The sequence below is a fragment of the Piliocolobus tephrosceles genome, chromosome 7, assembly GCF_002776525.5.
Source record: "Piliocolobus tephrosceles isolate RC106 chromosome 7, ASM277652v3, whole genome shotgun sequence".
Lineage (NCBI taxonomy): Eukaryota > Metazoa > Chordata > Mammalia > Primates > Cercopithecidae > Piliocolobus > Piliocolobus tephrosceles.
In genome coordinates this window covers 94,540,205-94,567,016 of record NC_045440.1, presented here as the reverse complement: position 1 = coordinate 94,567,016, position 26,812 = coordinate 94,540,205, and the positions used below count along the sequence as shown (strand labels likewise).

Below are 26,812 nucleotides of genomic sequence, written 5' to 3'. Positions count from 1 at the left end.
AACATGGAAAGGAATAACCGGTACCAGCCACTGTAAAAACATGCTGAATTGTAAAGACCATTGATGCTAGGAAGAAACTGCATCAACTAATGGGCAAAATAACCAGCTAACATCATAATGACAGGATCAAATTCACATATAACAATATTAACCTTAACTGTAAATGGGCTAAATGCCCCAAGTAAAAGACACAGACTGGCAAATTGGATAGTCAAAACAAATCAGTGTGCTGTATTCGGGAGACCCATCTCACCTGCAGAGACACATCTAGGCTCAAAATAAAGGGATGGAGGAAGATCTACCAAGCAAATGGAAAAAAAAAAAAAAAAAAAAAAAAAGCAGGGGTTGCAATTCTAGTCTCTGATAAAACAGACTTTAAACCAGCAAAGATCAAAAGAGACGAAGAAGGCCATTACATAATGGTAAAGGGATCAATTCAACAAGAAAAGCTAACTATCCTAAATATATATGCACCCAATATAGGAGCACCCAGATTCATAAAGTGAGTCCTTAGAGACCTACAAAGAGACTTAGACTCCCACACAATAATAATGGGAGACTTTAACACCCCACTGTCAACATTAGACAGAACAACAAGACAGAAGGTTAACAAGGATATCCAGGACTTGAACTCAGCTCTGCACCAAGTAGACCTAATAGATATCTACAGAACTCTCCTCCCCAAATCAACAGAATATACATTCTTCTCAGTACCACATCGCACTTATTCCAAAACTGACCACATAGTTGAAAGTAAAGCATTCCTCAGCAAATGTAAAAGAATAGAAATCACAAGAAACTATCTTTGAGACCACAGTGCAACCAAATTAGAACTCAGGATTAAGAAACTCACTCAAAACCGCTCAACTATATGGAAACTGAACAACTTGCTCCTGAATGACTACTGGGTAAATAATGAAATGAAGGCAGAAATAAAGATGTTCTTTGAAACCAATGAGAAAAAAGATATAACGTACCAGAATCTCTGGGACACATTTAAAGCAGTGTGCAGAGGGAAATTTACAGGACTAAATGCCCACAAGAGAAAGCAGGAAAGATCTAAAATTGACACTCTAACATCACAATTAAAAGAACTAGAGAGGCAAGAGCAATCACATTCAAAACCTAGCAGAAGGCAAGAAATAACTAAGATCAGAGCAGAACTGAAGGAGATAGAGACACAAAAAACCCTCCAAAAAATCAATGAATCCAGGAGTTGGTTTTTTGAAAAGATCAATAAAATTGACAGACCGCTAGCAAGACTAATAAAGAAGAAAAGAGAGAGGAATCAAATAGACGCAATAAAAAATGATAAAGGGGATACCACCACTGATCCCACAGAAATACAAAATACCATCGGAGAATACTATAAACACCTCTATACAAATGAACTAGAAAATCTAGAAGAAATGGATAAATTCCTGGACACAGACACTCTCCAAGACTAAACCAGGAAGAAGTTGAATCTCTGAATAGACCAATAACAGGCTCTGAAATTTAGGCAATAATCAATACCCTATCAACCAAAAGAAGTCCAGGACCAGATGGATTCACAGCCGAATTCTACCAGAGGTATAAAGAAGAGCTGGTACCATTCCTTCTGAAACTATTCCAATTAATAGAAAAAGATGGAATCCTCCCTAACTCATTTTGTGAGGCCAGCATCATCCTGATACCAAAGGCTGGCAGAGACACAACAACAAAAAAGAGAGAATTTTAGACCAATATCCCTGATGAACATCGATGCAAAAATCCTCAATAAAACACTGGCAAACTGAATCCAGCAACACATCAAAAAGCATATCCAACACGATCAAGTTGGCTTCATCCCTGAGATGCTAGGCTGGTTCAATACACACAAATCAATAAACATAATCTACCACATAAACAGAACCAACGACAAACACCACATGATTACCTCAACAGATGCAGAATAGGCCTTCAACAAAATTCAACAGTCCTTCTTGCTAAAAACTCTCAATAAACTAGGTATCAATGGAATGTATCTCAAAATAATAAGAGCTGTTTATGGCAAACCCACAGCCAATATCATACTGAATGGGCAAAAACTGGAAGCATTCCCTTTGAAAATACAAGAAAGGGATGCCCTCTCTCACCACTCCTATTCAACATAGTGTTGGAAGTTCTGGCCAGGGCAATCAGGCAGGAGAAAGAAATAAAGGGTATTCAATTAGGAAAAGAGGAAGTCAAATCGTCCCTGTTTGCAGATGACATGACTGTATAGTTAGAAAACCCCACTTTCTCAGTCCAAAATCTTCTTAAGCTGATAAGCAACTTCAGCAAAATCTCAGGACACAAAATCAATGTGCAAAAATCACAAGCATTCCTCTACACCAATAACAGACAAAAAGAGAGCCAAATCATGAGTGAACTCCCATTCACAATTGCTACAAAGAGAAAAAATATCTAGGAATCCAACTTACAAGGGATGTGAAGGACCTCTTCAAGGAGAATTACAAACCACTGCTCAACGAAATAAAGGAGGACACAAATAAATGGAAGAACATTCCATGCTCATGGATAAGAAGAATCAATATCGTGAAAATGGCCCGAGTGCCTAACGTAACTTAATAGATTCAATGCCATCCCCATCAAGCTACCAATGACTTTCTTCACGGAACTGGAAAAAACTACCGTAAAGTCCATATGGAACCAAAAAAGAGCCCACATTGCCAAGACAATCCCAAGCAAAAAGAACAAAGCTGGAGGCATCACACTACCTGACTTCAAACTGTACTACAAAGCTACAGTAACCAAAACAGCATGGTACTGGTACCAAAACAGATACATAGACCAATGGTACAGAACAGAGCCCTCAGAAATAACACATCTACAACCATCTGATCTTTGACAAATCTGACAAAAACAAGAAATGGGGAAAGGATTCCCTATTTAATAAATGGTGCTGGGAAAACTGGCTAGCCATATGTAGAAAGCTGAAACTGGATCACCTCCTTACACCTTATATAAAAATTAATTCAAGATGGAGTAAAGACTTAAATGTTAGACCTAAAACCATAAAAACCCTAGAAGAAATCCTAGGCAATACCATTCAGGCTGTAGGCATGGGCAAGGACTTCATGACTAAAACACCAAAAGCAAAGGCAACAAAAGCCAAAATTGAAAAATAGGATCTAACTAAACTAAAGAGCTTCTGCACAGCAAAAGAAACTACCATCAGAGTGGACAGGCATCCTACAGAATGGGAGAACATTTTTGCAATCTACCCATCTGACAAAGAACTAATATCCAGAATCTACAAAGAACTTAAACAAATTTACAAGAAAAAATCAAACAACCCCATGAAAAAGTGGGTGAAGGATACGAACAGACACTTCTCAAAAGAAGACATTTATGCAGCCAACAGACATGAAAAAATATTCATCATCACTGGCCATCAGAGAAATGCAAATCAAAACCACAACGAGATACCACCTCGTGCCAGTTAGAAAGGCAATCATTAAGAAGTCAGGAAACAACAGATGCTGGAGAGGATGTGGAGAAACAGGAACACTTTTACACTGTTGGTGGGATTGTAAACTAGTTCAACCATTGTAGAAAACAGTATGGCAATTCCTCAAGGATCTAGAACTAGAAATACCATTTGACCCAGCCATCCCATTACTGGGTATACACCCAAAGGATTATAAATCATGCTACTATAAAGACACATGCACCCACATGTTTATTGCGGCACTATTCACATTAGCAAAGACTTGGAACCAACCCAAATGTCCATCAACGATAGACTGGATTAAGAAAATGTGGCACATATATACCATGGAATACTATGCAGCCAGAAAAAAGGATGAGTTCATGTCCTTTGCAGGGACATGGATGAAGCTGGAAACCATCATTCTGAGCAAACTGTCACAAGGACAGAAAACTAAACACCGCATGTTCTCACTCATAGGTAGGAACTGAACAACGAGAACACTTGGACACAGGGTGGGGAACATCACACACCAGGGCCTGTCTTTGGGTGGGGGACTGGGCAAGGGATAGCATTAGGAGAAATAAGTAATTTCTTATTTCTTATAAATGATGAGTTAATGGATGCAGCAAACCAACATGGCACATGTATACCTATGTAACAAACCTGCACGTTGTGCACATGTACCCTAGAACTTAAAAGTATAATTTAAAAAATAAATAAATAAAAAGAAAAAATATTACTTTGTTTTCATTTTGCCTATGCTAGGGCAGCCATGGTGACCCATAGCTGTAATCGCAGAACTTTGGGAGGCAGAGGCAGGCAGATCACTTGAGGTCAGGAGTTTGAGAGCAGCCTGCCCAATGTGGTAAAACCCTGTCTCTACTACAAATAGAAAAATTAGCCGAGTATGGTGGTGGCATGCACCTGTAGTCCCAGCTGCCCGGAAGCTAAGGCAGGAGGATCTCTTGAGCTCAGGAGACAGAGGTTGGAGTGAGTCAAGATTGTGCACTCCAGTCTGGGCAACAGGGTGAGACTCCGTCTCAACAAAAAATTTTTTTTTTTTTTTTTTTTTTTTACCTATTTTAATGAAAATTTATTTTTGTTTGTATTCTTTTGCTTGTTAAAACCTTTCCTCGGCCGGGCGCGGTGGCTCAAGCCTGTAATCCCAGCACTTTGGGAGGCCGAGACCGGTGGATCATAAGGTCAGGAGATCGAGACCATCCTGGCTAACATGGTGAAACCCCGTCTCTACTAAAAAATACAAAAAACTAGCTGGGCGAGGTGGCGGGCGCCTGTGGTCCCAGCTACTCGGGAGGCTGAGGCAGGAGAATTGCGTAAACCCGGGAGGCGGAGCTTGCAGTGAGCTGAGATCCGGCCACTGCACTCCAGCCTGGGCGACTGAGCGAGACTCCGTCTCAAAAAAAAAAAAAAAAAAAAAAAAAAACCTTTCCTCTAGCTTAAGTAGAAAATAAACTTTCCACTTGGGAAGAGAAATAACACAAACATTTTCATTGTAAATTTTAGGCTAAAATATAAAGACAAGAAACGGAAAGAAGAACTAAGGAAAAACTCATAGCATGGCATTAAAACAAACTCAGACTATATTTGAAAGAATAATAATTTACATATTAGATCTTACACATAAAATCTAATCCATTTTGTTTAAGTAATCTGCTTTATAAACAACAAAATGAGATCATTTGTTGAGTTTGCCTCTCAATCTTCTTTCTCAGTTTTCCCTATCAGGAAAAGGCAATTCCATTTTTACAGTTATTCATGTGAAAAACTTGGAACTTTTTTTCTCTCTTGCCCCTTATCCAGCTCATGAGTAAATTCTGCCAGCTAAATCTTCAAAGCAAAGCTGAAGGCAAACGCTTCTCTCATTTCTGTAATACCACCCTTGTGCAATGGTCCACTGCCTCTCACTCAGATTACTCTAATACTCTCCTAAATGGTCCCTTACCCCAAAAATTCTATTCTCCATGCTACAATGATCCTTTCAAGAACTGAAGTTCTATCATGTCGTCCTTTGCATGAAATCCTTCTATTTCCCTTAAAATAAGCTCCAGGGCTTTGCTATAGCCACTCCCTACATCCTTGACCTCATTTCCACTCATTTCCCTGCTCACTCTGCTCCAGCCACTCCAGCCTCCTCCTCCTCTCTTAGGCATGAATAAGCCAGTAAACTCTGCTTTGAGGTCTTTGCTCCTGCTATGGTTTCTGCTTAGAACATTCTTCTCCTTGATGTTTACATGGCTCACTCTCACTTTTTTCAGTTCTTTGCTCAACTATAACCTTGTCAGAGATGTCTGTCCTGATCACTATATAAAATATCATCCCCCACCCCCTCTATGTACTTTACTCTTAACTATTTGCCTTCATAGCACTTAGCACAACCTGACATTTACTTAGGCTGTGGCTCCATGAAGGTTTGTTTTTTTCTTTTTCTGAAATATCTAACCTGATTTAAGAATTGGGCCTGGCACACAGTAGGTCATCAATAAACATTTACTAAATGACAGTCAGTTTCCCCCAACACTCCATTTCAGCTAAAAAAGCTTGGAGACATCCAATATGTGTACACTAAATAACATCTTCTTTATATATTCCCTTTCAGCCCACAAGAAAGGGTTTATTCTTCTTATAAGATTATGACCAAGAAGCTATAGCTACTTAGAAATAAAACTTTTATTATCTGGATAAATAAATGGTATAATTCTTCAAAATAAAATGAAATTTATTTTTAAAAATTCAAACTTACCGAACATGCAGCTGCTGATGATTGCAAATAGTTTGCAAACCATTCTGAAGTTAAAGACACGCCCTGTAAACCAAAAGATAAATTTTGAGTTCAAATGACCTCAATATGCATATTGTTGAATGGGAAATGTCTCACATTACTTTCACAATGTTAGTAGAAAAAAGATACCAATAGGAATACAAGAATTGATTTTAACCAATGTCAATTATTATAAATAAGACCGCATTACAAAATAATCACACTTAGGCAAAAGATATAATGAGACAAAATGTGTCTAAAATCCAAAAATACTACATGCCTATTTCACTAACATAAAAAATAAAGTGGCAAAAGAAAAAATAACAGATCCTGACTTAGTATTGAGTGGTTAACATTTACTGGTTTAGAATTATTGTAAATACTGTACTGAACTGGCAAGCTATAAAACAAAATGGGGGGAAATAATTTCACATCTCCAAAGTGGTGGTTCTCAAACAATGGTGGGCATCACAATCACCTGCAGAACTTTCTAAAAACAAAACATGCCTGGCTTCATCCCAAACAAAAAGGAATCAGTCTCTCCAGATGAGACCAAGGCAATTACATGAGTTTTGAAGGCTACAGATAAAAACCTCTAGTTAAAAAACATTGCTTTAAAGCTTATCTGCACATCTTGCTAAAATATGAGAAACGAAGAAGCACCATTCAGAGAAAATTGTCTGGGCACACACATAAGTGATACAACTAAATTATATGAATATGGCACCACAGTGATCAGAGAAATCTATAAAATTATGAGGTACTATTTTTGTATATTTAATAAGCAAAACTTATTTTGTAAAAAAAAATATGCATAGAAGGCTAAAGAACACATGCACACAAACTGGTAAAAAATGAAATGCAACAAAACAGTACTGACAAATGCATGTAAAATGGAGCCACATACAATGCCACTGATAGTGTTAAAGGTGCGTGATACTTTTATAAAGCAATATCCATATACTCTAACCCAGAAATTTAGGAACACTTAGGAAATTTATCTTAAAGCAATAATCTCTCTAAATGGGAAAGCATATTTATGTGCATAAAATGGCTGATGACAATATAGTTAATAACTGAAAACCTAAATATTCTCTGGAGATACCATTATACAAATTTTAATGCATAAGCCAGAATATTGTGGAACTATTAAAAAATATAATTATACAAGGTGAGTCTGGAACATGGTATAGAGAAACCAAGGAAATCCCCAAAGTCTAAAGTTACGTCAAAACAACACAGGTGCTATGCTGAAAGAAAGTTCAAATTTGGTACAACTTGAACTTCGAAAAGAAGAATAACAGTAACAGATTATAACACAATGAGTAAACAAAGATTCTATGAGTTCATAATAAAGCTTTTTAAAAAAAAAAAAAACAGAGAAAAAGTAAAGTGCTTCTACAGACAATTGCTAGCTAATAAATGTAGAGGGAATAATAGGATTGTTATTAGAAATGACCAGTTTGATAACTGATACAGGCAAGATTCATTAATGAATACTAAAATGGATATGGATATTTACATTGTCTCAGACTAACATATTAATCACAATACCTTTACAATGGAGAGAAGTGACAGACACAACTATGACCAAGAAATCAATTTTTTTTTTGAGATGGAGTTTCCCTATTATTGCCTTGGCTGGAGTGCAATGGCGCGATCTTGGCTCACTGCAACCTCTGCCTCCTCTGTTCAAGCAATTCTCCTGCCTCAGCCTCCCGAGTAGCTGGGGTTACAGGAGCCTGCTGCTATGCCCGGCTAATCTTTGTATTTTCAGTAGAGTTGGGGTTTCACCATGTTGGCCAGGCTGGTCTCGAACTCCTGACCTCAGGTGAGCTACCTGCCTCGGCCTCCCAAAGTGCTGGGATTACAGGAGAAAGCCACCACGCCCAGCCTAGCAATCAAATTTAGTATCACCAATAACTGGACAACCTGACAGACATTACATGCCCCTTGTTGTGATGCAATGGGAGGTATACAACATCTATATAATATCTTGCAAAAATATGTTTCACTGAGTCTAATCACGAGAAAACAATCAGAAAAACACAGAGGAGAAAACCACAAAAGCAAAGTGAAGCAGGGATATGTTCTAAATTAAAGGACACTAGAAAGACTAACTGCAGTTAGTCCTTGATTGGATCCTAGGTATCCCTTCCCCGAAAAAAGGCAGGGAGAATAAAGAACACTTTTGAACAACTGGGAAAATTTGGGTATGAATGGATATCAGTTAATAATATGTTAACTTTAAATTCCTTGGGTATGATTCTAGGAAAATGCCTTATTCTTTGGAGATTCACACTAAAGTATTTGGAGTGCAATGTCATGTCTACAACTTATTTTCAAATGGCTCAGGGGAAAAAAACATTGTGTGTGTGTATATATTTATATATATAGAGAGAGAAAGCAAATGTGGCAAAACATTAATAATTCGTTAACCTAGGTGAAAGACATATGCATAGTCATTGTTTAATTCTTTCAGTTTTTCTGCAATTTTGAAATTTTTCAAAATAAAAGCTGGGAAAACCAAAAACCACAAAGGTAGTTCACTATTAATGTCTTTGAGGGAAAGGGAATGGGGGGAGACACTAACTCATGTATGTGAAAATTTTTTCTGATTAGCAAGTATATTCCAAGAGTAGGATGAGTAGGATTGGATGCCTTGTTATAAAATTATACAAACAGAATTATGTTCCAATTTTGTTCTCTAAGAAAACTTCCGACCTTAATGTTCAAAGTAGACTTTTCCAACTAGGAAGAATGTATGTTATGGAGTCAATACAAATATTTCAGTCTAACTGGCAATTACCGTCTCAACATAAAACTAATAAACATGTATTCTGGTTTATCAATTAATCTAATCTCGTCTGAGTTTAATTACTTTAAACAAGCCCTTAGAATCTGACTGACTTACAAGTACATGGATAAAATTGAGTTCTTATTCTTGCAAACTGAGACTAGGCTAGGGTAGTCAAAACATCTTAACTAGATTTTGCTTACACGTTTTATAATCTGGCTACACGGCACCAGTCTGAAAAGCAGTTGCAACATGACTTAAAATCAGGAATCTCAAATCCGTCCTTAGGAAAGAATCAGTGTTCAGAACTGGTATGTTTAGTGCACAATTGCTGTGGTGACGTCATGCTATCCCTGGCCAGGTCTGAGCCTCGACAGACGAGAGACAGACATTCATGGCAAATGGAACCACTCTTCTCATTCCTCCTATGGGCCCCTCGCCTCTCCTCCCTGCCATTGGACAGTATGTGGGATGCAGCGATGTGGAATCGGGCTGACCTCGTTTCCTCCACCCTCTGCCTCATGGCATCCTGGCAGGACTGGGGGGTCCTCTGAGACAGCAGGCACCCCTTGCTGGCCTCTTACGGCCATTGCCTTGCAGGCAGCCTTTCTTCACAGTGGCGGGAGCTGCCCCACAAGCCCGTCAGGCTGCTCTTCCCTGCTCGCACCAGTGTTGGCTCTGCTAGACCTTTGCTGTGCTCCTGGAGTGCTCCAGGTTGTCCTTCAGGTGCCCCAGGCCGAGCAGTGGTGTCCTTCCTGTTCCCAGTGCCCAATCCTCCAGTCACCACTGCAGTGTCTGCATGTGGGACCTGGAAAGTTTTGGGGAGGGTCGAGGTGGTTTTTTTTTTTTTTAATTTAGTTTTAAATTATTTTTAACTTTTAAAAAATCTGGTATGTTTAAATGAAATACATTAACTGAATCAGAACAACATTAAGGATGGAACAGTTCCTCCCTACCCACCTATCAAAGAAGTCTATAATGGGTCAACTGCACGGTGCTAGCAGAGGAGGGAGAATGTGGGGGTGGAACAGAAAGTGAGGGGGTTGGAAGATTGGTCACATTGAGCATATAAATAAATTGAGGATAATGAATCCCAGCTTTCTCACTCCTGGAGAAGATACTTCAAACCTATCAAAGGGAAAGGTTAGAAAGAACCCTGAAGTATTGCTTCAGAATTAAAGGGATCAGTATGAGCTATTTTATTTTATTTTATCTTGAGACAGTCTTGCTCTGTCACCCAGGCCGGAAGGCAGTAGCACGATCTTGGCTCACTGCAATCTCCACTTCCCAGGTTCAAGTGATTCTCCCGTCTCAGCCTCTCGAGTAGCTGGGATTACAGGAGCGCACCACCATATCCAGCCATTTTTGTATTTTTAGCAGAGATGAGGTTTTACCATCTTGGCCAGGCTGGTCTCAAACTCCTGACCTCAAGTGATCCACCTGCCTCAGCCTCCCAAAGTGCTAGGATTACAGGCCACCACGCCCAGCCCTTTTAGTATATATACACAGACACAGAAATAGTCATAGATGTGTGTATGTATATATGTGTATATTTCCTAGCTATGTTTGCTGAGAGGACATACTAAGTGTGTTAATCTCGGTTTCTAAATATTTATCCTACAAAACTGATTAAGGAAATGGCTGATTCCAGCCAGGTGCAGTGGCTCATGCCTGTAATCCCAGCACTTTGGGAGGCCGAGGTGGGGATCACCTGAGGTCAGGAGTTCGAGACCAGCCTGACCAACATGGAGAAACTCTGTCTCTAGTAAAAATACAAAAATTTAGCTGGGTGTGGTGACGCATGCCTATAATCCCAGCTACTCGGGAGGCGGAGGCAGGAGAACCACTTGAACCCGGGAGGTGGAGGTTGCGGTGAGCCGAGATTGTGCCATTACACTCCAGCCTGGACAACAAGAGTGAAACTCTGTCTCAAAAAAAAAAAAAAAAGAAAGAAAGAAAGTAACGGCTGATTCCAGGTCTGAGGCAGGAAAAGTACAAGATTAGCCTAGAAATCTTGTACCATAAAGTAAGTAAACGTTCAAAGAATGATGGGAACGTGTCAAAAAAAAAAACAAAAAACAAAAAACAAAAAAAAATACACAGGAGCCAACTTGAAGGGACTTTTATTCCAGATGTAGGACAATTTGAGCACCTAAACAAATAATAAGTATGCTGGATTATAACTAACTGAATAAATTAGGAACCCACACATCCACGTGGACATGAATTTTAAAAAATAAGTGTATAAATTGGGAAGAAGAGATAGTTCTTCCTTATAATAGAATGTCAATTAATAAATGTGGAAGTAATCAAATGTGGATGGAAATCAAAAATTAATCTTTGGCAATCATCACAGTAGTGGTCAACAATGGAGACTAATGCTAGTGAGTTAAAGGTTAGTGAGGAAGTGTAATCTCAGAAACACTCCTCACAAAATACTAATCAATTACAAATGGTAAATGGTAACTTTATGGTAGTCATGGTGACTTTAGGGCAGGTGATCAAGGTTAACAACATCAGTGGCAGCACAGGTAGACACTGTGTGCCCCTGGATGTGATGCAGTCCACTGAGAAGAACATGACATCTTTTTTGTGGCTTTCATCTAAGCAGTTACTCAGTATGAGGAAAGTATCTGCAGGATGGTAAGGCCTGTAATCTTTAAAACTGTTGCATTCATGAAAGACAGGGAAACACTGAGGACCTAGTTTCAGATTGGAGGAAGCTAAAGGGACATGACCACTAAATGATTGGGGATCTCAGACCAGAAAGAACAAAGAGTCATTGCTGGGACTTGAAGCAAAATTATTTCAACTTAAATTTTTTGAAAAAGGAAAATTAAAGGCCTGCAAATTTAATAATCATATACAGATATGCACTCCAATCTGGAGAAGAATGCCCCAGAAGACACATATCTTGTTACAGATCAGCCAATTTTTGGATAATCTCAGAGCTCCCTATGTATTTTAGCTTTTATTTTGCTGTCTTGTAACTACTTGGTACTTGCCTGTCTTCCTCACAAAACTATACTGGAGGAGAGGAATTTTTGCCTGATTCATCAAGATCCTAGATCCCACCCTCATTATTGCTATCCTCACAGTCTTCTTAATCACTCCTATATTCAATAATAATATTAACAATAATGATATTAACAACCAGATCACACCTTGTCCACCCTTAACTCTGGCGTACTAAGCATCTTCAATGTTCATTCATTAATTCCTATTCTAACTCCCAGTCATCTAACTCCTGTTCTCTTGGATTTGCAACTTCTGTAGTTCCAATTCCTCTACTTACTTTCCATTTTATACCCTAGAAGTGGTTATCACCAGCACCTGCTGCCAAAGCTCTAACTCTAGGCCTCAATGCTCTCATCCATAAAATAAGAAACAATTGGCTGGGTGTGGTGGCTCATGCATGTAATCCTAGTACTTTGTGAGGCCGAAGTGGGTGGATCACGAGGTCAGGAGTTCGCGACCAGCCTGGCCAACATGGTGAAATCCTGTCTCTACTGAAAATACAAAAAATTAGCCAGGCATGGTGGCAGGTGCCTATAACTCCAGCTACCTGGGAGGCTGAGGCAGGAGAATCGCTTGAACCCGGGAGGTGGAGGTTGCAGTGAGCCGAGACTGCGCCACAGCACTCCAGCCTGGGCAACAGAGCAAGACTCCATCTCAAACAAAAATAAAATAAAATAATAAGGAACAATCTGACCAAATTAAGAATAATCCTGATTTCTCTAATGATTACTATGTACAGACACTGTGATAAAGGTATTTTTATTATGTTCAATTTACAGACAACTGAAGCTTTGAAATCTTCTCAAGGTCCAAGGATACAAAACTAATGACTTGCAAATCCAGGGTTCAAATCTAGAGTTTCTGGTGCCCGTAAATGCATTATACTGCATCCTACACAGAACATATACCAGATATTTCTAGTGTAAACATTCTGTAGCACACTGAAAAACAAACAGGCTATGGTACAGACTCAGTACTGTACTTAGAAATTATAATGCTAAATTATTAGACTAATGTTTCTTAGATTGATTTTTTTTGTTTGTTTTAAAATGATTTATACAAAAGTGTTTCTCATTCTAGCCTGAAATTAATTACTAATGGATGAAATATAGAAAATTTCTTAACAACAGACCAAAAAAATTGAAGCATACTCACAACTTCTCCATAACGTGCAGTTGAAATTCTACGTAGAGGAAAATTCCCTGTGTTGCTGAAACATAATCCCCCTGTCTTCATAAATAAATGAGGGAAAAAATAGAAGCTTATGAAAAGGCATAAGCAATTGAATTAAAAATATATACACTTTATCAATTTGGTTAGCCTTACGAAAATGTTAGGTTCTGAACATGCACAGGACCTGCTGGTATTAACAAATGTTGGCTCACATCGGATGCACCTGTTCAATATAACAAAAATAATTTTTAAAATGTTAATAAATTATACTAAACCTAATAGAAAAGCTGTCTTTCTAAACAATGGATTAGAGTAGATTCATTCAGTAAGCAATTATGTAAATATGTTAAACAAATTTAAAATAACATGGATTTGAATAGTTTTAGGCCATTCTGTGTTACAAAGTATAAAGTATGTAAAACTAGTCAATAATAGAAGAGTATTTTTTAACCACATGGAATGTACAGAATGAATAATTCTGAATATCAAAGATAATTAAGTCACTCAACTAACAAGAGACCAACAAACTCATATAAATGAAACCCAATCAATTTTTACAATTAGTTATATCAAATATACTTTCCTTATTTTATGTGCCACAAAGTAAAAAGGTAGCATAAGCTGAAGAGAAATGCATCTCTAGCTCCTATCAAAGCTATAGCCAACACTTTTAAATAAATTCTATTTATCATCTTTGTTTATTTTAGAAAAATACTTCATATTTTCATTAATGAATGAGATAGATGGGGGAGGGTACTGGACCAGTGATGAGTGAATATATAGGTATTCTTCACTTGCAAAATAGAGCAGGTAGGAGTGGGGCTGGGGCATGACATAAAACAGACGAGGTTTGGGGAAAGATTAGGGGGGCAAAAAAAATTGGTATTTGGATGCCGTAACTCAGGTCAGCCTTAGAGAAAAGATGATCCAACACTAAGTAGCCCTCAGAAAAGCTGCTCAACTATATTCTGTATTAAACTTGGAAACTAAAGAAAAAACTGTGCCTGGAGGGAGTCATGATGTAGGCCTCTAAAAAAATTAAAGAAGCTGAAATTGGTATATATGCTTAAATTAGAGGGAAGTATATAGGCAGGCAGGGGTGTGTGTGTGTGTGTGTGTGTGTGTGTTTCACAAACACATGCACAAAGGGGGAACAGGAAGCAATAGAAAATGGGACTATAAGTCAGGGTACCTGGGCTATTATTAGTATACATTAATGTTTTATGTATTATAAGTGCTTTAGTACAGTACTTAGCACATAATTATATTAGAGATTATATACCAATTACATAACAACAAACAAAAATAGCTACCCTTTACAGAGTGGTTACTATGTAGCACTATACTAAGAACTGTACTTACTTATTTCTGAGCCATTACAGCCTATGAAGTGGGTGGCAATAGTACCATTCCAAAGACAAGGGATTGTAAAGTAGTGAGCTATCCAAGGTCAGACAACTAATAGACTGGACCAAAATTTGAACCTTAGTGTCTCTCAAGCTCTAGGCCTCAGCTTCTGTATCTGTTAATGTTTACTTATATCCTTCCTTGGGTTATTGTGAAAACTAAGTGAACTAAGTGATATGATAGGAAAACACTCTTAAAAGTACAAATTATACATTAGTATAAGATGATATTAATGAAGTCAGCCCCATCACACTGCTTACCTGTCTCCTAAAGCATTTGCTACCGTAAAAGAGTTTTCATTTCCATCACAGAGCTCACAAGTTGCTTGAGACAGCAATGTTCCATTAATATCTCTTTCCACTAAACAGTTTAGAAACAAAAAAAAGATGTAACTCATAGTAAACACATAAGCTTCTACATATTCAAAAAATATTTAACAAAACCCAATTGTAACCATTATTCTATTAATTTTCAAAACACTTTATTTGCATTAAAGGCATAACAAGTATCTCCATAATAAAGTATAGAGAAGTGATCCCTTCATACCCATCCATGCCTCCAAAAAAAAAGAAAGAAGTGATGCCTTCCCTATTTTCACATAGTAAAATACAGAAAATCATTTTCCACGTCATCATAACAATTAAGTCAGTATTTTTTTCCTCAAAATTGTCTTACCTCTTATCTATACATTTCTGTCACACTGGGATAGCGAAGCAAGTATTTTCATAGATTACTGATACATTTCTGCAACTTAGAAGGCTTTTAGTAGTATCTATTAAAGTTTCAAATTCACATCCTTACAACACTACAATTTTGTTTTTAGATACCTAACCTACAGAAACACTTGAACATGTACATAAGTATATTCATTGAAGCGTTATTTGTTAGAAACAACATGAATATTTAAAATAGCAGAATGGTGGTATATCCATGCTACAAAATACTATGGAACAGATGAAAAAGAATCAGGTAAGGCCAGGTGAGGAGGATCATGCCTGCAATCCCAGCCCTTTGGGAGGCTAAGGTGGGTGGATCACATGAGGCCAGGAGTTCAAGACGAGCCTGGCCAATACGGCAAAACCTTGTCTCTACTAAAAAAATACAAAAATTAGCTGGGTGTGGTGGCATGTGCCTGTAATCCCAGCTACTCAGGTGGCTGAGGCATGAGAATTGCTTGAACCTGGTAGGTGGAGGTTAAAGTGAGCTGAGATCGCACCACTACGCTCCAGCCTGGGCAAGAGTGAGACCCTGTTTCAAAAAAAAAAAAAAAGAATCAGGTAAATCTAACAGAGTATCAGAGTATACCATTAACTGAAAAAAGTATGCTAGAACAATATTTGTGTATGAAACATTTATGCAAACATACCACTTATGTTTCTTGAGGCTATATAATGTAGATCCTTACAATATAACAGGAAAAAAATTCTGAATGTGCACACACACACATGCACACACACACGTACACACACACATGTACACACACACACACAAATAACCAGTTACTTTGGAGTTGAAGGAGCAATAGTAAAACAGTATTGGGAAAAATGGTCAAAAAGGACTTTAAGTCTTATCCATAATGCTCTAAGTTTTTGCATGGTAGTAAAAAGTTATTTTAACAAAAGTAAAGATGAGCAACTTGTTCCTCCCACAGTCATCCCTGTCTCAATAAATGACAGCTCCATTTGACTATTTACTGTGGTTCCAGTCCTTAAGAGTCTCCTCATGTTCCATATTAAAAAATAAAAATAAAAAAATTAATGTGCAAATTCTGTCAGCTCTCTCTTCAAAATATATTCAGAAACAAAATTATTTTCTCTACCTCTACAACTAATATCGTGGCCTGCCGGGTACAGTGGCTCATCCTGTAATCCCAGTATTTTAGGAGGCCAACACAGGATGATTGCTTGAGGCCAGGCATTCAAGACCAGCCCGGACAACATAGCAAAACTTCATCTCTATACAGACACACACACACACACACACACACACACACACACACACACAGCCAGGTGTGGTGGCACGTGCCTGTAGTCCCAGCTACTCAGGAGGCTGGGGCAGGAGGATCACTTGAGCCCAGGAGGTCAAGGCTGCAGTGAGCTGTGATCATGCCACGGCCCTCCAGCTTGGGTGACAGATCAAGAGTCTGTCCAAAAATAAAATATAAAAATAAAAAAAAAAAAGAAAGAAAAAAGAAAAAACTCTGGCCCAAGCACCAACATCTATCACCTGGGCTTTCGTAACAGCATCTTAACTGGAGTGCTGGTTTTGTGCTCCATGCAGAAGCTAAAGTGAAGCTTTTAAAACTTCAGTGTGATCATGTCACTCTTTTGCTTAAAACTTTCCAAATGGTCTCCCATCTCACATAGGACAATTTCAAAGGTCACTAACACAGCATAAAGGTCTTACATGATCTGCACACTATCACCCCAATTTTTCAGACCCAGATGCTTCCACTTTACTTTACTTCTTTGCTTTAGCCACATTAGTGTACTTTCTGTTCTCTGAAAAATGCCAAATATACTCCCATCTTAGAACCTTAGTACTTGCTATTCCCTCTGCTTAGAATGATGTTCCCCAGTCATCCTCATGGCTCTGTCCCTCCCTTCCTTCAAGTCTTTCTTAGATTTCACCTTTCCAGAGAGGACTTCCATGATAATGTTTGTAAAATAATACCCTATTCTCTCTCCCTTCTCTTGCACCATAGAGAATTTTAATCACGTAATAGTACCCTCTAAAATAGCAAAATACTGTTTCCACAGCTGTAACCTAACCCAAAGGGGCCAGAAGATGTCAGAGCCACTGTTTAGAGAAAGCAGCAAACAACGTTCCTTTCCCCTCCTTCTCATCCACAGATATCTCAAGAGCATCTAATTTAGGGAATGAAGAATTATAAGAATTACAATAACATAGCTACAGTAATAGAAACATAACTTGAGTGGTTAACTATATAAGATTTCAAACTAGTTTTCATTCTTCCAGTAATTAACTGGCTTACACACATGGCTGATAGCAAGTGTACTAGTATGTATTTTCTCTTGATATTAACTTGTGCTGTCCAATACAGTTACTGTTGACTGTGGTTACTAGCCACTTGTGATTACTGACCACTTGAAATGTGCCTAGCCAGAACTGAAATCTCAAAATTTTATTAAGAACAAAAGAACGGGCTGAGCATGGTGGCTCATGCCTGTAATTCCAGCAATTTGGGAGGCCAAGGCGGGCGGATCACCTGAGGTCAGAAGTTTGAGACCAGCCTGGTCAACATGGTAAAACCCCATCTCTACTAAAAAAACACAAAAATTAGCTGGGTGCAGTGGCAGGTGCCTGTAGTCACAGTTACTCAGGAGGCTGAGGCAGGAGAATCACTTGAACCTGGGAGGCAGAGGTTGCAGTGAACCGAGATTGTGCCACTGCACTCCAGCCTGAGCGACAAGAGTGAAACTCAAAAAAAAAAAAAAAAGAAGAACAAAAGAATGAAGATATCTCAAAAATTGTTCCTGTTCAAAGGATAATATTTCAAATAATATTAGGCTAAATAAAGTATATTATTAAAATTCATTTCATGTTTCTTTTTGCTTTTTTTAATGTGTAGACAAGAAAATTAAAAATTACATATTTGGTTTGCATTGTATTTCTACTGAACTGCACTACTTTAAATAAATGCCAGCATATTTGGCCTTAACAGTTTTTATTTCAAATTTATAATTAAATCTGACTTACCTTCATCTTCCCATAATCCTAAAATTTATAGTAGAAATAGTACATCATGAAGTGTAATAAATTTCATATTGCCATCCAACTCATAAAACTTTCATTAGCCACATCCCTAAGAATACACCCCCCAAATACCGTGAGAATCAAGTTAATATTTTCAATGGAGGCAACAGTGCCAACGAAACTACTAAGAAGCTGGGTGCGGTAGATTGCTTAAGCCCAGGAGTTTGAATCTAGCCTGGGTAACATAAGAAGACCTCGTCTCTAAAAAAAATAAGACCAGGCAACTGTAATCCCACATATAGGGAGGTCAAGGCAGGAGGACTGCTTGAGGTCAGGAGTTCAAGACCAGCCTGAGATATATACTAAGACCCCCATCACTACAAAAAACATTTGTTAAAACGAAAAAAAAAAAAAAATTGAGATAATTTAAAAATTAATCTTTGAGGCCGGGCGCGGTGGCTCACGCCTGTAATCCCTGCACTTTGGGAGACCGAGGCGGGCGGATCATGAGGTCAGGAGATCGAGACCATCCTGGCAAACCCGGTGAAACCCTGTCTCTACTAAAAAATACAAAAAACTAGCCGGGCGAGGTGGCGGGCACTTGTAGTCCCAGCTACTCGGGAGACTGAGGCAGGAGGATGGCGTAAACCCGGGAGGCGGAGCTTGCAGTGAGCTGAGATCCGGCCACTGCACTCCAGCCTGGGTGACAGAGTGAGACTCCGCCTCAAAAAAAAAAAAAAAAATTAATCTTTGAATGGGTAATATATAAAATATAAAAATAAAAGGCACAAAAGGATTTATTTTATTTTATTTTTTGAGACAGTTTTGCTCTTGTCACCCAGGCTGGAGCACAGTGGCATGATCTCACTCACTGTAACCTCCGCCTCCCAGATTCAAGTGATTCTCCTGCCTCAGCCTCCCAAGTAGCTGGGACTACAGGCACCTGCCACCATGCCCAGCTAATTTTTGTATTTTTAGTAGACATGGGGTTTCACCATGTTGGCCAGGATGGTCTCGAACTTCTAACCTCAGGCGATCCACCTGCCTTGTCCTCCCAAAGTGCTGCAATTACAGGCGTGAGCCACCGCACCAAGCACAAAAGCATTTAAAATGAAAATTAAGTCTCTTTCCCGCCATTCCCAGGCACTCAGTTCTTCACTCAGGAGGCAGCATTGTTACCAGTTTCTTATGAATCCTTTCAGAAATAGCCTGTGCATATACAAGCACATATGCATATATAATGGTCTTTAAAAAGATAAATAGTGGAATACCAAATACATAAAACAGTGCTGATAAATAACAGGTACTCAATAAATACTTGTAGATGAATGAATAAATTATTCTATATCTTGCTTTTTTACTCAATATATCTTAAATTTCTTTCCATAGTAATATGTGTAGAACTGCCTCTTTATTTTTCCACAATTGCATTCTATACCATTGTTTGACTATATCATAATTTATTTGGCTGATCTCATCTTGATAGACTCTTATATTGTTTACAATCTTTTGTCTTAGGAATAATGTTGCAAGAAAAAAACATTCAACACTTCTTCAGGCATATAGTTAAGTGTATCCAAATAAGAAATTTCTAGATGAGAGCTTTCTAGGCAAAGATAATCTGTATTTTTAATTTTGATAAACACTGTAAATTTTCTCTCCACAGAGGTTGCACTAACTTATAATTTTCCCTATTAATACATGAATAACTATTTCGCTGTATCCTTATAAATACATCGTCAAACTTGAAAAAGTTTCTTTTTGTTATTTTCAGATGGAGTTTCACTCTTGTTGCCTAGGCTGGAGTGCAATGGCATGATCTTGGCTCACTGCAACCTCCACCTCCCGGGTTCAAGCAATTATCCTGCCTCAGCCTCCAAGAAAGTGGGATTACAGGCATGTGCCACCATGCCCGGCTAATTCTGAATTTTTAGTAGTGACTACGTTAGTCAGGCTGGTCTTGAACTCCTGAACTCAGGTGATCTGCCCACCTTGGCCTCCCAAAGTGCTGGATTACAGGTGTAAGCCACTGTGCCTGGTCGAAAAAGTTTTATAATAAAATCTGGTAGGTTAAAAGTAAAATCTCATTTTAGCTTTAATGTACATTTTCTTACTCTGAGTAAGGTTGAACATTTTTTCTCATGTTAAAATATTTTTTTCTATGTGAACTTTATTTATGATTTTTGGCTATTTTAAAAATTGGGCTATTCATCTTACTTTTATTTATCTGTAGGACCTTTACATTTATTGAAGAACTTTGACCTCTGTCTATTGTATGCATTAATATTTTTCTTTAGTTTGTAGTTTGGTTTTTGGTATTATAATTTTTATGGCATTTTATAAATTTACCAATTTTTTCCTTCTGTGGTTTTTCTTTTCTTTTTCTTTTTGTCTTTTTCTTGGAGAGACAGAGTCTCTCTATGTTGCCCAGGCTGGTCAGAAACTCCTTGGCTCAAGTAATCCTCCCACCTAGGCCTCCAAAGTGATTGAGTATTTTTGGTTATACTTAGGCCTATTACAACAAAACTATACAAGTTTTTCCTACATTTTCTTTAAGAACTTTCATATATTCATATTTAGTATTTGACTCATTTGGAGTTCAATTTTCTCAGAAATAAGGTAGAAACCCAACTTGGTGTTCTCTCAGTTTTTCCAGCACCATTTATCAGTTTTATCCCCACTTGGATGAAATGCCACTTTTTGCACATACCAAATTCCCATATGAATTGAATCTATTCTGATTGTCTAAGTTCCATCAATCAGTCTGTGTACCCATAAGTCTGTCATACATGTGATTACAGTAGCTATATAACATGCATATTATCTGATGGGGTAGTTCCTTCTTTCCCTTCCCAGAATTTTCTTAGATCTCATGTATCTTTCCTGATAAAGTTCAGAATCTATTTGCATATTATTACCCCAAAACAAACAAATAATATCCTCATAGAATTTCCAAGGGTCCTTTAAAATATACAGTCTGGTAGGAGAGTTAGCATCTTTCTAATATTTAATCTTCCCATCCAAAAACAGAGAATGCATTTTCACTTATAAAAGCCTGCCTTCATATCCCTCAGCAATACTCACAAATTTCTTCAATTAATTATGTTGTACATTCCTTCTAAAGTATATGCCAAGGTCGGGCGCAGTGGCTCAAGCCTGTAATCCCAGCACTTTGGGAGGCTGAGGCGGGCGGACCACCTGAGGTCAGGAGTTCAAAACCAGCCAACCAACATGGAGAAACCCTGTTATCTACTAAAAATACAGAATTAGCCAGGCATGGTGGCACATGCCTGTAATCCCAGCTACTCGGGAGGCTGAGGCAGGAGAATCGCTTGAACCCGGAGGGAGGCTGCAGTGAGCTGAGATCGCACCATTGCACTCTAGCTTGGGCAACAACAGTGAAAACTCTTGTCTCAAAAAAAATCCAAAAATTAAAATTAAAAAAAAAGGATATACCTACTTATTTTTTCCTTTTTGTTGCTATTGTGTATGAGGTATTTTCTTTCATCACTGTTTATAGTAATTTTTAGTCATTCTCTTGGGTGTTTTAAACATACAATCAAATCATCTGTAAACAATGATATTTTACTTTTTCTGCTTGTTTGTTTGAGACAGGGTCTTACCCTGTCGCTCAGGCTGGAGTGCAGTGGCGCCATCTCAGCTCACTGCTGCCTTAACCTTCCAGGCTCAAGCGATCTTCCCACCTTTGCCTCTCGAGTAGCTGGGACTACAGGTGCATGCCACCATACCTGAACAATTTCTTTTTTATTTGTAGAGATGGGGTTTCACTGTGTTGCCCAGACTGGTCTCGAACTCTTAAGCTCAAACAATACACCTGCCTTGGCCTTCCAAAATGTTGGGATTAACGGCCTACCTTTTCTTTTCCAGTGATAAATATTTTTTTTTCTTACTTAAGTGCATAGTTTGCATCATTTTCCAGGTCCTGACATTAATAGGAACGCTTACACTTTTTCCCTATTAAGCATCAACTTGGTTTTTGAGTTGAGACATACATATTTTATCATGTTATGTTAAAGAAGTAACCATCTAATCTTACACAATTAAGAGTTTCAAAAAACTCAGACAAAACTCTGTATTTTCTTCTCAATGCCTGCTGATGTCTTAAGTATCACTAAATTTGTACAAAAATAATTTTTATAAACACTATTAAGGGCTGGACACAGTGACTGATGCCTATAATTCCAGCACTTTAGGAGGCTGAGGCAGGAAGATCTCTCGAGGCCAGGAGTTCAAGACCAGGCTGGGGAACATAACAAGACCCAGTCTCCACAAAAAATTTAAAAATCAGCCAGCTGCACTGGTGTATGTGTGCAGTCCTAGCTACTCAGGAAGCTGAGGCAGGAGGATTGCTTGAACCACTACAAAAATAGTAAGTAATCGTTTAACTATTTAAATTAATGCCCTTTTCAAAAACAAAAACAAAAACACAAATGAAGATTATCACTACTTCTTTGTAAGGAATCTAATTCTTACCTAAAATATGGCCAGTGGGACAGTGACATTTTCCTTCGGCAGTTAAGCCACTAGGGCAAGAAATGCAGTTCCAGCCATCTTCTGTAATACCTTTCTAAATTAAAAGAAAAAAAAAAAAAGCCTTTCTCTTTTTTAATTAACTTTATTCTTCATAATCATGTAAGTTCAAAATGCCATAATAGTATGTAACTGCAGTGAACATTCAAATAAATCATACATATATGAGCCACATAAAAATTCCCTGGAGAGATAATTCATGCTTATATTCCAAAATTAAGCTCTATATTATTACTATGTCCTGACAACTATTAAAGGATTAACTCTGGATAACAGTTCTCTCTTCTTCAGGATCTTTAATTCAAATGGATGCCTACTTTCATAATTATTTGTCATTTCGTTTTTCCGTTTACAAATATAAAACACAACACAACACAAAAAGATTGAATCAATAGTCAGTTAATAGATTAATCTCACCTGTTCTAAAACATTATTCTAATTTTTAAAAATTCAAATACATAAAAAATTTAGTCCAGGCACGGTGGCTCACATCTGTAATTTCAGCACTTTGGGAGGTCAAGGTGGGTGGATTACTTGAGGCCAAAAGTTTGAGGCTAGCCTGGCCAACGTGGTGAAACTTCGTCTCTACTAAAAATACAAAAATTAGCTGGCTGTGGTGGTGTACGCCTATAATCCTACTTGGGAGGCTGAGGTATCAGAATGGCTTAAACCAGAAAGGTAGAGGTTGCAGTGAGCTGAGATCACGCCACTGCGCTCCAGCCTGGGCAACAGTAATACTCTGTCTCAAAAAAAAAAAAAAAATTCATTTATGATCCAAAATGGGTAAATTTTATGAAATATAAATTATACACAGTTGTTGAAATTGATTCATGAGAATATTTTCTTCTATCCATTTATGGCTTGTACTAGTACACTTTTTTTTTTTTTTTTTGAGACAGTCTTCGCTCTGTCACCAGGCTGGAGTGCAGTGGCACAATCTTGGCTCACTGCAAGCTCCGCCTCCCGGGTTCAAGCGATTCTCCTGCCTCAGTCTCCCAAGTAGCTGGGACTACAGGCACATGCCACCATGTCCAGCTAATTTTTGTATTTTTAGTAGAGATGGAGTTTCACCATGTTTGCCAGGATGGTCTTGATCTCCTGACCTCGTGATCCGCCTGCCTCGGCCTCTCAAAGTGCTGGGATTACAGGCATGAGCCACTGCGCCCAGCCTAGTAAAGGTTTTTGATAAAGTATGACAGCATTCAAAATTGGGCTTATTATAGTATATGGTTTAGGAAAAGCCTGGGGCAGAAAACACAATAATTACAAACACCGTTGTACCCAAAGTTTATAAAGAACAAAAACAATGCCACAAATTATTTTAAATTTTGGTTGAAAAGACTGAATTTATCAAGAAATACTCCTATTTTGCAATACATTTATATAGGACTATTTATTTATTTATTATTATTATTATTTTTTTTTTGAGACAGAGTCTCACTTTGTCACCCAGGCTGGAGTGCAACGGTGTGATCTTGGCTCACTGTAACCTCTGCCTCCTGGGTTCAAGTGATTCTCCTGCCTCAGCCTCCCAAGCAGCTGGGACTACGGGCACACGCCACCATGCCCAGCTTATTTTTGTATTTTTAGTAGAGATAGGGTTTCACCATATTGGCCAGGCTGGTCTCCCAAGCTCATGATCCACTGGCCTCAGCCTCCCAAATTGCGGGGATTACAGGCGTGAGCCACTGTGCCTGGCCTATATAGGACAATTTAAAGATTACAATAACTTAAACAATATCACTGAAAAACAAATCTGCTGTGAGACCACTTTTTATTAGCAGCATTTTATCATGGGTAATTCAGGTAGGATCAACATTTGCAAAGATATAAAATAAATGGTAATCTATTATAAAGATATAAAATAAATGGTAATATAAAAAATGGTAATCAGACTACAAGTAATACAGATAGCTGTAAATTGGGACAATTGATAACTTCATATTAAATTCCCAGAATATTTTTTATATGACAATGAGAAGAAACATTACTGTAAATGTCAGAACTGTTACACAGACTTTTAATTATCCAACATGATTGAAAAATATATTTGTTAATTGAGAATTATCATATATAGTAACTATTTACTAATTTTTCAAAAATTACAATATAATGAAATTACTAACAAAACAGAAACAGACATTATTTAACCTATTTATTAATGCAATTGGTATTTCATGAACTAATTACACCTCAGATATCATTATGAACATCAATAATCATATAAACTGTTGACATGGTAGGTCTAAGACAACTCCATTTGCATCAGTCAAAGAATATACACATCCCAAATTGCACACATCCCAAACTGCTCTATATATTCCTTATTCATCTAATTTTCTTCATAATCGAGTTATTCTATGAGTAAAAACAAAAACTTAAAATTTTTACAGCTTTGTGGTTTTTGGGATTTCAGATTTTAAAAGAAATACATTTCTGTTTTCTCCAAGTTTGCATAAAATTTCGCTGATTTCCCAAAAGTTACTCTAGTAAAAATAAAGTTAGCATAGTAATTTTAAAGTTTGTGGGGAAACATTAAACATTAAATTATAGTTTGAAAAATAAAGATATTTAACTTATTACTTTTACAGTTAAGTTATTTTAAAATAAATTATGCATACCATGTTTTCTGGGCACTTTTTACAAATAACAGCAGGTCCTCCATTATTAGAGATCATCTGATATCCTGGTAGACATACACATGAAGTTCCTAAAAAAAAAAAAAAGCCAACTTTATCCTTGATAAATAAAAATAAAGTTCCAAGATAGTGAAACTTTTAATAAGTCTGAAGATCTTGAGAAGCAGTATGGTGATTAACAGCAGGATTCTGGAGCCAGTACTGCCTGGGTTCAAATCCAGAAACATACTTCTTGAGTTCCAAACTTAGTACTCCTACTCGGTTGCACGACCTTGAACAAATTACTAAACTCTCTGCCTTGGCTTCCTCTACAATAAAAAGGAGAAAAAAATCGGTACCTACCTCATAGTATTAGTATGAGTATAAAATTAGTTATTATACTTAAAGGTCTTAGACTGTCACACAGCTGGTATTGTGTTGCTACCATTTTAAGTGCAAGTATAACTAAACTATTCAACTACTTAACTGCTGCTGGAAATTTTACATTTCTACGTCACTAAACAATATATATGTATTCGGGCCAGGCGCGGTGGCTCACGCCTGTAATCCCAGCACTTTGGGAGGCGGAGGCGGGTGGATCACCTCAGGTCAGAAGTTCGAGATTAGACTGATCAACATGATGAAACTCCATCTCCAGAGACTAGGGGTCGACCAAGGCGGGAGTGTTACTTTTGCCAGGGCCCACCTCAAACCGTCTTACCTCGGGCATCCTGCCTCTGGTTAGCTCCACACGGAACACAGGAGAGCGCGGAGATATCAAAATACTGGTTGTTGTCGCACTTCTCCGGCTGCTGGAAAGGGAAAGAGAAGGTCTGGGCCTGTAAGAAGCGAAGGAGGGACAACAGGAGGAACACGGCCACGACCCGGGAGGATAAGAGGGACCAAGCCGCCATTGCCACCTCAGCCCCACCACGCGTCGCCATGGTACCGACGCTGGAAGCCTCACAGGCGTCAGCCCCCCATCAGCCTCTGCGGCAGCTCCGCTGAGCTGATTGGACAACCCAAGTCTGGGTACCGGAAGTCACTGCTGGTGTTTCTTGGTTGCTAGGTTACCAACCCTGCGCGAAGTTGGCAGGTCCAGTAAAGAGTGGGTTAGAGGCAGGCTAACCCTGAAGCCCAGCGGTATTTTCAAAAGTGTATAGAGTTCCTCTACTTACGATAGGGCTGCCCCCTCCCCTCAATAAACCCATCGTAAATTGAAAATATCATAATTTGTCGAGTTATATTTACATCAGAATTTATTCAGACTAGGTAATTTTCACGTTAAAGGAAAC

The 26,812-nt window shown here is 38.2% G+C and overlaps 1 protein-coding gene across 1 annotated transcript in view; it reads right to left on the bottom strand.

Annotated features, from left to right (window-relative positions):
- TMEM67 (transmembrane protein 67) overlaps positions 1 to 26,511 on the bottom strand; it is a 65,278-nt gene extending 38,767 nt beyond the window's left edge. Inside the window, exons 1-7 of the mRNA XM_023222860.2 lie at positions 26,239 to 26,511; positions 25,521 to 25,609; positions 22,843 to 22,936; positions 14,892 to 14,991; positions 13,378 to 13,447; positions 13,207 to 13,281; positions 6,219 to 6,281 (exon numbers count right to left, since the gene is read on the bottom strand). Coding sequence (XP_023078628.1) covers positions 6,219 to 6,281; positions 13,207 to 13,281; positions 13,378 to 13,447; positions 14,892 to 14,991; positions 22,843 to 22,936; positions 25,521 to 25,609; positions 26,239 to 26,461 — 714 coding nt within the window. The 5' untranslated portion in view covers positions 26,462 to 26,511. The remainder of the gene's footprint in view (positions 1 to 6,218; positions 6,282 to 13,206; positions 13,282 to 13,377; positions 13,448 to 14,891; positions 14,992 to 22,842; positions 22,937 to 25,520; positions 25,610 to 26,238) is intronic.
- Positions 26,512 to 26,812: the final 301 nt, after the last annotated feature.